The sequence below is a fragment of the Medicago truncatula genome, chromosome 1 (assembly GCF_003473485.1).
Source record: "Medicago truncatula cultivar Jemalong A17 chromosome 1, MtrunA17r5.0-ANR, whole genome shotgun sequence".
Lineage (NCBI taxonomy): Eukaryota > Viridiplantae > Streptophyta > Magnoliopsida > Fabales > Fabaceae > Medicago > Medicago truncatula.
This window is the reverse complement of record NC_053042.1, coordinates 46,961,812-46,973,979: the sequence shown is the minus strand read 5'-3', so window position 1 is coordinate 46,973,979 and position 12,168 is coordinate 46,961,812. Positions and strand designations below refer to the sequence as shown.

General features: G+C 29.5%; 1 protein-coding gene across 1 annotated transcript; it reads left to right on the top strand.

The window, feature by feature from the left end:
• Positions 1 to 8,310: 8,310 nt before the first annotated feature.
• On the top strand, positions 8,311 to 11,031 carry LOC112422541 (protein SENSITIVE TO PROTON RHIZOTOXICITY 1). The gene is made up of 2 exons (XM_024785636.2): positions 8,311 to 8,514; positions 9,243 to 11,031. The coding sequence occupies exon 2, from the start codon at positions 9,289 to 9,291 to the stop codon at positions 10,798 to 10,800; it is 1,512 nt and encodes a 503-aa protein (XP_024641404.1). The 5' UTR covers positions 8,311 to 8,514; positions 9,243 to 9,288; the 3' UTR covers positions 10,801 to 11,031.
• The last annotated feature ends 1,137 nt before the right edge of the window (positions 11,032 to 12,168 follow it).

Here is a 12,168-nt window from a genome sequence, read left to right as displayed (position 1 = left end):
ATGTTGGTTCAAACAACACAATTAGGAAGCACTCAAGAATTTTCCTGTACAACCGAAAACAAAAAACAATGAGTTTATTATTTTCACACCCTCCAACCTTCTCATACTTTTTTCGGATTCTAAAATTTTAAAAAGGAGAGTTTTTGAAGGGTTTCTAAACGTCCATTTTACGCTTTTTAGATTATATAATTAAAAATATCAAAGGACGCGGGAGAAATCAGTAAGGTGGAAAAAGAAATATACTCCATCCGATCATAATTATAAGCAAGAATTCATTTTTTAGATTCATTTAATAAATGATATACATGGTCTATATTATAGACTACATACACAATTTATTGAATGAACCTAAAACGTTGATTTTTATTTATAATAGCGATAAGAAGGTGTATGTAATTGATTTCTAGTTGAGAAATCAAATTCCATGTAAATTATTAAAATAAAGGAAGTTAAAGAGTCTTAAAGAGTCTCATATCAATTGAGAGATGATTAAAATAAGTGTTTATAAGTGAGGACAATCCCCACTTCACAAATCGGTTATGAGGTTGTGTTAAGGCTAACCATAAATTCTAAGATAAACTTAAGCATAAGTTGTGCTCAAGTATAAACTATAGCTTTCTGAATGAAATTACAAGGAAAAGTTAATGCTTCTCTCATATTTAATGATACTATACCTCTAAAGTACCTCTCATGTAATTTAAATTTTTATATTTCTAATGATTCAATTTACATGAAAGATAATTTAGACAAATTTTTTTCAATCATGTACAAATTTACACATGTTAAGAAGTTTAAAATTATAAGTTTATATTAGAACTTTTTTAATAAATGATTGTTGTTTTCAAAAAATAGTTACTACTTTTAGTTGCTTTAACATGTACAATATTGCACATGTTTGACAAACTCGACAAGACAATAGACTACTGCTATTTTTTTGTTTTGTTTTTGTTTTTGGGGATATAGCATAACTTAAATGTGATCAACTATCTTTACTACTCCTCTCTTTTAAATTATATGACGTTTTGATCATTTCATATAAATTAAGAAGTGTAAATAATGTTGTAGGAAAAACAGAGATTATAAGTAATTTTACAAAATTATCCTTTATTAATGGTATAAAAAAGATAAATCAAATAATTGAGAGAGTAATAAATAATTGAGGGTATAATTTTATAATAGCGAGTAATATGCTTAATTTAAGAGTTCTCGCTCATAGTAATTGATTTCAAGGTGGGGTTTAGCATGGGAATGAGAAGTTGTTTCCCATCATGGGAAATTATTTTTTAACCATCGGATCATATGATGAGCATATCTTTTATGATAGACCGCCCACACTAGATTGTTTCTGCAATCATATTCATCTTGTTCACATACCCCAAAAGCAAAAAAATAAAAATAAAAAAATAAAAATAAAATCGGTACTATGTTTCATCATTTTACAGTAACCAAGCTTCATCATCCCAACAGGAAAACACATAATTATATTCTAGTAATCAAGCTTTGGCATTTCCATGGGAATTCTGCCTTCTTGTTTTCTTATTTTAATTCATAATTCTGCTGGATGAATACAAAGAAAAAAAATCTCGACAATAATAACTTTCGCTTTAAATCTTAGAAATAATTGACACCTATTTTACAATTTGCTTCCTGAAAATTTAAAGATTTTCCTCCAATTGCAATTTTCTATATAGCAGAATGATGGTGTGAGTGGAAATATGGGTGACTTCATGTTGATGTAATATGTTTATTTAAGAAAGGTTGTGGTAATTGTTGTTCCCGTGATTTTCCAGATCTAAAAATTTTCTACTTGTGGTTTTTAGAAGAAAAAATTGGTGAAGATGAAGATTCTTTTGAAGAACACATGAAGTGGGATTGATGTTGGTAGTGGGGACATGAAAGAGAGGGAATAAAAAATAGTGTAAAATTAATCTGGTGTTGAAGGAGTATGATAAGAAAATATTCTTTATTTGATCAAATGGATAAAATTTACTTTCCCATGGTGGGAAACAACTATCCATTCCCATGCTAAATGCCACCTGATTTCAAAGAGAGTAATAATAAAATAAATTAGTCAGGTTACTTTACAAAAATCATATGGGTATGCACGTGCAGACTTGAAGAAATTATAATTTTGGGAAAACCCAAAATCTAACATATAGATAGAAGAAATTATTGTAATTCTATAAGCTCACACTACTAATATGGCCGACTTGAATTAAACACGCGGTTTTGAATAACTTGGTGTAATTAAGGGATTGATTTTGGCACTATTGGTGTAGTTGAGATAAATTTTTAGTCTAAATTTGTTTACAATGTTGTTGATAACAAGGTATAAACTCATGCAAATACTTAATGCCAATGGCTTTGTACTTGAGGCTAAGTATTGTCGAGAATAGTAGAAAGAAGGTTCAATGAATCAATGGTCAATTCTAAAATTTTATCCAAAGAAAAAGTTCAATTCTAAAAGAGCTGGGTTACATGAGCATGCCATTGTGTGATGCATGCAAATTCACACGTGAAAGTTCCTTGATTTCATTTCTTTTATAAATGGTCATTTTCATCCGTTGGTAAAGTGATTCTTTCACCAACTTGCCATTTCGTCACTGCTTAAATCATCTTTTTAGAAATCATTGATTTAATGTTCTCAATCTCGGGTCCCACTTTGTCCTAAGTGGAATGTGGTTATACTTGCTCCAAACAAAAGATAAAGAATGAGAAAAAAGTTTATACATACATTTTGCAAATGTTTGATCTTTTAGTTCAATTTTATCCACCAAAATAGACTAGTGCTAAAAACTGATATTTTGCTAGGACATAAATGCTAGAAAGAGTCTTCAAACACACTTTTTTTTTTTAAAGGGTTTAAACTTTAAAAACTGTAATTAAATTTATATGAATCTTATCAAACTTATATGAAAATCACGTAACTCTTTCTTTTTTTATTAGAGGAAATCATATAATTTAGTGAATCTATTTAACTTTTAACAATCAAGAGGGTCTCACAATTTCTTACAGTAATGAATTTATGTGCCTTCATATTCTTTTCCCACCCTAATATATACATTTTCTTTTTTAAAAAATAGAAAAGAATGTGTGACGACAACAAACTAATGACACACCTTGGTTGTCATCAATTAACTGCAACAGACAAAAAATATTATTATAAAAAAGAAATCATATAATTATATTTTTGATAAAATTCGAATATAATTTAAATGAATAACATAGTTCAAATGACGAGAGGAAATATTAGTAACAGTTTAATAGTTGATTTCTCCCCTCGATTCAAACTTAACCATTGGATTGAGATACCAAAATTGCCACTAAATCTTCTCATTAAACATGTAAATGATGTTCAAATATACATAATATTTGTTAACCATGATTTAGCTCAAACATACAATTGAAGATTGTGATTAATAACAAAAAAAAATTGTTATTTATATTAATTAAATGAATTAGTGATGAGTTGTGATATATTGTTATACTAGTTAATCAATCACTAACCATAATTAATCTTATATTTAACAACACCATATATTTAACAACACCATATAAATTATTGTCAAACTTTTTATGTGAAGACTTTTTAATTTGATAATTTGCAAGTAAATACATATAATAACGTTCGCTGAATCTTGAAGCTTATTATAAACTTAGTGAATTTTTAAAGTTCAATTCAACTAAACTTTTTACAGACAAAAAAATATATCATTTCTGTAAGACAAGTAAATAACTTTAACATAGAATAAACTTCGTAAAAAAAAAAAAAAAAAAGTTTTCACTTCATTTTTAACTTCTATTTTGACAAATATTTCATCTTTAAGTTGTTTCAAGTTCCAAACCTTTTCTATCCTATATTCCTCTCCTAAGTTTCTATCACAATAATATAAGAAATGAAATTGGACTGGCTTTCTAGGTCTATACACGCGTATGCCACAGTTTATTATTGTTTATTGAGTAAGTAATCTTATTGTTTATACTAAAATGTAGATTAAACACACTTTAGCACGCTTTGAAGAAAACAAAAACAATATTTCTGAAAGGGTCAACTTCCTATAATAATTGAAACAATGGATTCAATAAATAAGTTCCAAATGTTATTTCTAGTCTTATAAATGTACAAAAGTCCAATGCATTTATATATCCAACTACTCCTTCTTTAGCCGTTCCTAATTTCCTATCAGTCTATTTTTGACATTATATAATTATGATCTAATTTCAATTAGCAGATTAAACTTGTATTTAAAGAAAGATTCGGATCCAAGTTGTTGAAGTGAAATATTTAGAGAAAGAGGGAAGGTGAGGGTCTCACACGGTTAGCTATAGTGGTCCAATCTGTTCAAAATTATTCCTTCCATTTGTCATCAAAACAGTAGATGGATCAACAAATAAATTAAAAAGAAATTAACACGACCATGAACAAGTCAAATTAATTTTTTTACAAAAGTCAAATTAAGTTTTCTAAGCCATCAAGTACTATTTTAATGAGACAAAATGGTGACTGCTGTAACAGATATGTGTTTAAATCATGAATGACTTAGATTTGTGCTTATATATTCTTATTTTTTGCCTTCTTGTTCAAAATCTTGGTTCATTTACTTTATTAAAACTTAAATTGAAATTGAACCGTGTTTGATTTAATTTATTTTAACAGATCAGTTTTTATCTCAAAATCAATTTATACCTCGTTGCAAACACCCTTATAGTTGATTATACAGTTTTAATAATAATTGATTGATAAAGTAAATATAGTTAATACTCCCTCCTACTCATATTAAGAGTAATTTTAAGATAATATTAATACATTTATCATAAAAATGATAAACGGGAAAATGATAAATATCGATGGAGGCTACTTCACGACACTAACTTCAATTGCTTTGATTGGCTGCTCAAATAATAGACCAACCATGTAGTATTCCATTAGAATTGGGAGCTAAATTGGTCTCTTTCTTTGCAAAAACAACACATTTACGTAAGGGGGTGTACATGTCTTGCTCAACCCATAAAACCAGGTCACTTAAAAAACCCAACAAAATGGGTTGGGTCGGGTAATTGAGTGTGTAAGGTTTTTAAAAATAAAAAACTCATAAAAATAAATGGCCGTCGGGTAAAACCATGATCAGAATCAAAAAACTCATATATCCAATAATGTCAACATTTTTTTTTTCATTTTCATACGCCAAAGGTAAATACCAAAGGTTTTGGTCATAAAACAAGTCCTATTTCCAAAACTGACGTAGTACACCTTATATATTGAAAATCAAAACATGATAGAGTTATAAATTAGGATGTTGCAGTTTTTTATTATATTGAAGTTAATGCAATTTTACGTCATCCAATTTTAGTTTGTTGCAAGTAATTAATGATGAAGTTTATTATTTGATATTATCATTTATTATTTTAAATGGGGAAAATAAGTTACTTGATTTTTTTTAAGTAAAAAAGTAGATTAATTTTTAAGAAAAATTACGAGGACTCATCATTTAATATTAAAAAAGAAAAACAGAAAAATAATTTGGGTAACCCACTACCCAATCCAACCCAACCAAAAAATTAGTAGGTTTACCTAAACCGGTACAATGATATGACGAGTGGTTATTTTACCTCACTCAAATCGAAATACTTTATATGGTTTAGGTTTTGGGTTTGACCAAACCCAACCCAAACCGACTCACGTACACCCCTACATATACGTAATGTATTTTCACGATTTATATTAGTTTTTCTACTAATTATGTAATTGTTCAAAATAAAAATAAATGATGTCTTGATATTTTAAAGCGGTAAATAATTTTAAGACAGAAAAATAAATATTCTACGAGACACTTATAATAAGTAAGAGGCAGAAAAATAATTCTTCACAAAAAAAAAAAAGAGGTTGTAGCGGAAATTTAATTTAAATATTGTACACAATCAAGGGTTAGGTCTAGCGAAAGATGCTAGATTTCCACGATACGACAAATTAATGTCCGAATCTTAATATAATTCTTAATTAATGTCTGACACGTCTATAATAGTATTACCTCGATCAGTTGGATTGAAGCCCTAAAAACTCAAAAAAAACATTATTTTACCCATCCTCATCTTTTTTTTATCGTTATTTTTTTTTGCAAAACTCAATTTAAAATGGATGATAGATATTTAAAAAACAAGGTAACAGTAATAACCATGTTGTTGAAAAAATAGAGGTGATTCTCATTTATGAAGTGTTGTTGAAAAGCTTGTATTATACTCATAATAAGTGATTCTAAAAAGAAAGCATAACCATGTTATTTGTTTTGGAAGTCTCTTGGTTCATCGTAGGAAGGGGAAAAGAAGGTATGGAATAAAAAGCTATGCACATGAAAAGGAGCATCAGACCCATATTTGTAGGGAACGTAGTTTCCTTGGAAGCTCCTCACTTCCTTTCAAAGCAAAGTCAAAATTGCATGTTTCGAATCATTATCCTATAGTGTCTCTGATTTAAAATATTTTAAAAAAACTTCACTCTAATTGAGACTAGCATATATGACATGTAGACTTCATACAGAAAAAAAAAGGCTACCATGTATAAACTAGTTTATCTTTCTTTGTGAAATGGAACATATAATTGCATTATCCAACATCTTTTTCATGGAAACTTGTTTAGCAATAAAATATGTGTTGAGTATGATTCATAAGAAGCGAGTTAGACTTGAATCTTTCACGAAAAATAAACGGAACTACATCTACTTTATAATCGAAGACATTTACATGTATAATTGGTCGAATTTAGTTATATAACATCATTTATTTCTACTCATGATTATCGTTTCTTTTTTCTTTCAAAATTGGTTGATGTTCGAACATAATGTTATTCGAAAATTAAATCTTAAGTAATTAAAGAATATTTTGTTGATATATAATACATATGTAACATAATATTAATTAAGATATTATATTTTATACCAAATAAAATATATTCTTATATTTATATTTGAGACCATTAAATGTTGAATATTTTTATAATATTTGAAACTAGAGAAAATAGTCAAATTGCATGGAACTAAAGAACATCTTCATTCATTTTGAGTATGTACTTTTATAGAAAATGTTTGGTGAATACGCCATGTGCGCATGGATGTATACACTTTAAAAGAGAAAATATATATAAACTCTTTAGTCTCTTATCATCGGAGAAACTTATTAACCCCTCAGTTTACATGATTACATTTATATTTTCTGATCCAATGAGATATCTTCAGATGAACTTGAGCTCATATCATTATTAATGAGTAAATTTCCATTCACCCATAAATTAACTTCTGTGATAACTTACGTATATAAGGTTTTAAAAAACAATCTATGATCATAAATATAGCCGTAACACCACCAAATCAAACACAAATGGTTGATGCACAATGTCTATAAAACATTGAAAACAGTCAAATACCAAGTTTAACTCCTACTAATTTAAAAAAGGATGTAGTGGTGACGCATCAAGGTATTTTTAAATGTTATTATTATTTTTTCAATTTCAATTGCAGCTGCATAAGTCACATTTTACCGATCAAAGCATCAACGTTCAATTGTTAAAAAAAAAAACATCAACTTTCAAAGCAACTATAATAATATAATAACTACAGATGCTAGACCAAAAAAATTTGCTTAATTAAATACGATTAATCTTGTTAAAATAATTTTTTACTCCTAAATATGAGCACGATTTATATATAATAACTTTTGTAGACCCTTTGATAGCTTCATCACTAATATAACAATAATAATCAAACTTGGACTAACCAAATAATTCAACTTAAATGTTCAATGAACTTTCATTAAGATATCATTTGAAAGAACGATTATTCAATATTTAAGGTGTGTTTGATAGGCTAAACAATAAGTATTGAATAAAACATCACAAGAGAGAATAATACAATACAAGAAGATGGAAAATATGTATTGAATAATTTTTTTAGTCTTATATAATTTTTATGTACAAAAAACTATTTTGATATTTTAAACAATTTGTATGTGAGATAAAAAGTTGTGTTATGATTTAATAAAAGATAAGAATTTCAGTTTTTATCATATCCTCAAATTTATCTTATCCGAGGAACAGTTTCACAAATCAAACACAGTATAATTAAATTGTCCTTCATTTGTCTTCTTTTTTCTACTCAAGATCATCTCCCAACCAATCCAACGGCTAAGACTAATGGATAGAAAAACAAGATGATAAGAAACGTTCCCACCAAAGTGGACCCCAAAAACATTGACCCAACAAATGGACGGTAGTTTAGAGTATATGGTTTGACCAACTATGGTTGTGTTGTGTTCACCTCAACATTACATTACATTACATGAGTTAACTGTTCCTTCTTCTACTTCACTTTCCATTCCTTATATAACCCTCCCCTTCTCCTCCTATGTTTTCTTTCTCATCTCATAATTTTTTATTTTCATTTTTTTATTTTCCTTTCTTTTTCTCTTAGTATGATTGATTATTCAGATTGTTAGACCTTCCTTTCAGCTTTCAACTTTGTCACTGTAAGTTTTTTCTTCTTCTACTTTTTATTTTAATTTATGGATCTTTGTTGATACTTCATGTTCTAGGGTTTGTTCAAAATTGCATCTTTTACTTTTATTTTCAACGTTTTTATTATTTTATATTCATACTTGAAATTATTTATTGAATCTGTTAATGGGGATTTCTCAAAATTGAACCTTTTTATTGCATCTTGTTGTTTAGTTGCTGGCATGTTTGAATTCAGGCTTATTCATGCAACTGTTAGTTTTTACTGTAAGAGATTTGGTGATTGATTATCTGCAAATTGAGCAGTTCAATATCCAGCTTCATATAAAAATGAAGAGTTAAGAGGTTTTTTATTTTTATTTATTGTTGTAAGAATATTTAAGTGTTTGTTGAAATGGGACAAGTTTGATTTTGGATCTGGAGATCTCTGAAGTGATTAATAGCTTGGTCTTGATAGTAGCTTTTACTGGCTAATTGGCCATGTAGATGTTGCTATACAAATTTTATTGATTTGTTAGAGATTTTGATTTCCATAATTCCATACTAATTGTCAAACTTATGGTATGTGATATTTGTATTTGGATTCGGATACACACCTATGTTGAACTTGAATGATATATTTCTTCAAGTTTGGATCATATGTATATTTTTCCTCTTCATTATATTGATTTTGATTCTTTTACTGGTTGTATGTAGTTGGATCTTTAAGATATTGGATGTATGTTGAATGTTCTTTATGCAGGTACCTTTGATTGATAGGATATTGATTCCTTGGATACAAGTTTCAAATGAATCCAACTGGAAGCTTGTGTGCTAACAACTGGGCAAGGTCCTCTTCTTCCTTGGCCCCTACTCGGAATGGATTACAAACGAATTTGTCCTCAGATCCTTCCCCTTTTTATAGGGTGGGAATTGAAACACCTTTCAAAGAAATCAACCAACCATCTCGAACTCCGTCTGTGATTCCGGGTGAATCTAACATTGATATTAAGATCACTGATCAGGAAACAAGTAAACTTCAAGATTGGGATTCTAGTGTTATGTTGAATAAGCTTTCGTTTTTGGAAGAAAAGGTTCATCAGCTCCAGGATCTAGTGCATTTGATTGATACTAAGAAGTGTCAACCTTTTGAACAACCTTGTGAACTTGTGACTCAAGAACAACAACTCATCACAGCTGATTTAACATCAATTATTGTTCAGTTGATCTCTACTGCAGGGAGTCTTCTCCCTTCTGCTAGGAACACCGTTACAAACACAAGTCCATTGCTTGGACAGCTTAGCCAGCTTCACGGGATTAGCCTTCCTTTTGGAACAGGCACAAGTTGTGGTATTCAGCCACAAAATAATAGTGCTAATACATTTTTCGATCAGTCTATTCAGAACAATGTACCTAATAATTGTGAAATGGGGCAAAACAATACTGTGGAAGAACATGAACATAAAGACGAAGAAGATATGGAAGAGGGAGAGAATCTTGCTCCTGGTTCATATGAGATTTTACAACTAGAAAAAGAAGAAATCCTTGCACCTCACACACATTTCTGTACAATCTGTGGCAAGGGCTTCAAGAGGGATGCAAATCTTCGAATGCACATGCGAGGCCATGGTGATGAATACAAAACTCCAGCAGCCCTTGCAAAACCACACAAAGAAACTGGGTCCGAACCGAAGCTTATCAAGAGGTATTCGTGTCCCTATGGTGGCTGCAAGCGTAACAAGGATCACAAGAAATTTCAGCCTCTGAAGACTATTTTATGTGTCAAAAACCACTACAAAAGAACACACTGTGATAAGAGTTACACTTGCAGCAGATGCCACACGAAGAAGTTTTCAGTCATGGCAGATCTGAAAACTCATGAGAAACATTGTGGCAAGGATAAATGGCTCTGTTCATGTGGCACAACATTTTCAAGGAAAGACAAGCTTTTCGGACACATTGCTCTTTTCCAAGGCCATACACCGGCTATTCCTTTGGAAGACAACAAAGTATCTGCCGAGCCACCTGATCGATGTGATACCAGAGAAAACAGTGCTATGGTAGGAAGCACGAACTTCTGTTTTGGATCAAATCCTTCAAGTGAAAATGGAGTTGATGGCATTATGGATGTGAAAGGTAATATTGATGATCCTATCAATTATTTCTCATCTTTGAACTTTGAAGGCTGTAACTTTGGTGGGTTTAATGAATTTCCCCAACCTCCATTTGAAGATTCAGAAGGCTCTTTCTCTTTTCTCATGTCGGGTTCGTTTAACTATGCTCCTAAAGCTGGTGGTGAATCATGTTCTGACAATCTGTAACAGTTTATGTTGGGGTTAATCTACAAACTATCTATGTTTTCTTTAGTACATTGTTAATGAATAAACTTTTTGTTTCTGTTAGTTTTGTAAAGCCAAACCAAGTATTTTGTGTATTCGCCATTTCTTAACATAGAAAAATATTAATGTTAATTCTCTATTGAAGCTTTCATTATTATTTATACAAACGATGGTTATGTGCACCCACATACCATTGAATGCAGATTTGGAGGATCTTCAGTGTAAAAAACAAAGTGCTCTATATGTATTGAACAAATATAATTGCAGATGGTCCTGTTTGAGTTTGCATACGTGGATGGAATATGACACACTTTTTCCTTGTCAATTCTAAATATTTCAATAGCACTGTCTTAGCTCAATCATTCAGTGTTGTTATTCATGTATGATATGATGAAGCCTTTTTTAAATGGCATGACCACTAACTCATAAAAAGGCTTTACAAAAGCAATCAAAATGGATCATTTCTTTCCATCATGTCTACATAAATAAATAAAAAAGTTAAGAGGAAAAAGATGAATGAAGTTAAGAAATAATGAAAAGAGAAAGAGGGATTGTCATCCTCTATCTTAGATCAATTTTGTAGTGCCACTTTTGCTATATACCTTCATTAAAAACATAATTTTACCTATATTATTTTCCTTATTTATTTGGAGACCCGTAAATTACGGTGTACCGGTACTCTCGTTTACAATTTTTATAAATTAACTATAATTTTTATGAAGAAAATAGGCGTTTGTTGACATATATATTTTAGAAAATATCATTTTATATGAAGAAAAAAAAACATCATTTCATTTTTTTATAAAAATCATACTAATTATTTTACATTTTATTGTAAAAAATATTCAAAATTCTCTATTATGAGTAATAAGAATTCAGAAAAATCAAATTTTATTGCGTTGACGTTTTTGGTAAATAAGATTTAGTTATTAATTATAGGTGATAGAAAATAATTTATTCCTACAAAAAATAACTCATTTAACTATTAATTTACGATATCTTTTCAACGAAAAACAACGAACATGTACAAAAATTACCTTACATTGTTTGAGGTTGCAGTTTTGTCCTCCAAATATTTTTAAAATTACAACACTACCCCATGTTGGCAAGCGGTTCGTCTCATTTCTCGTCAAACCCATATTCTCACACTAAACAGCCGTTCATAATTTTATATTCATTTTTGAAGGAATTACAATAACATTTTTTTTTTGTCAGAAAATTACAATAAAATGTTAACTCACTAATCAAAGCTGGTCTACCATTTTTATTTTTAACATAAATGTATTTATTTTTTGTCGATAAACAAAATGACAATATTCATCGATACTAACAAACACAAGTGAAGGAGTC

What these genes read in the sequence shown, in the direction of transcription:
- LOC112422541 (XM_024785636.2), top strand. Translation starts at nt 9,289, where the DNA reads ATGAATCCAACTGGAAGCTTGTGTGCTAACAACTGGGCAAGGTCCTCT.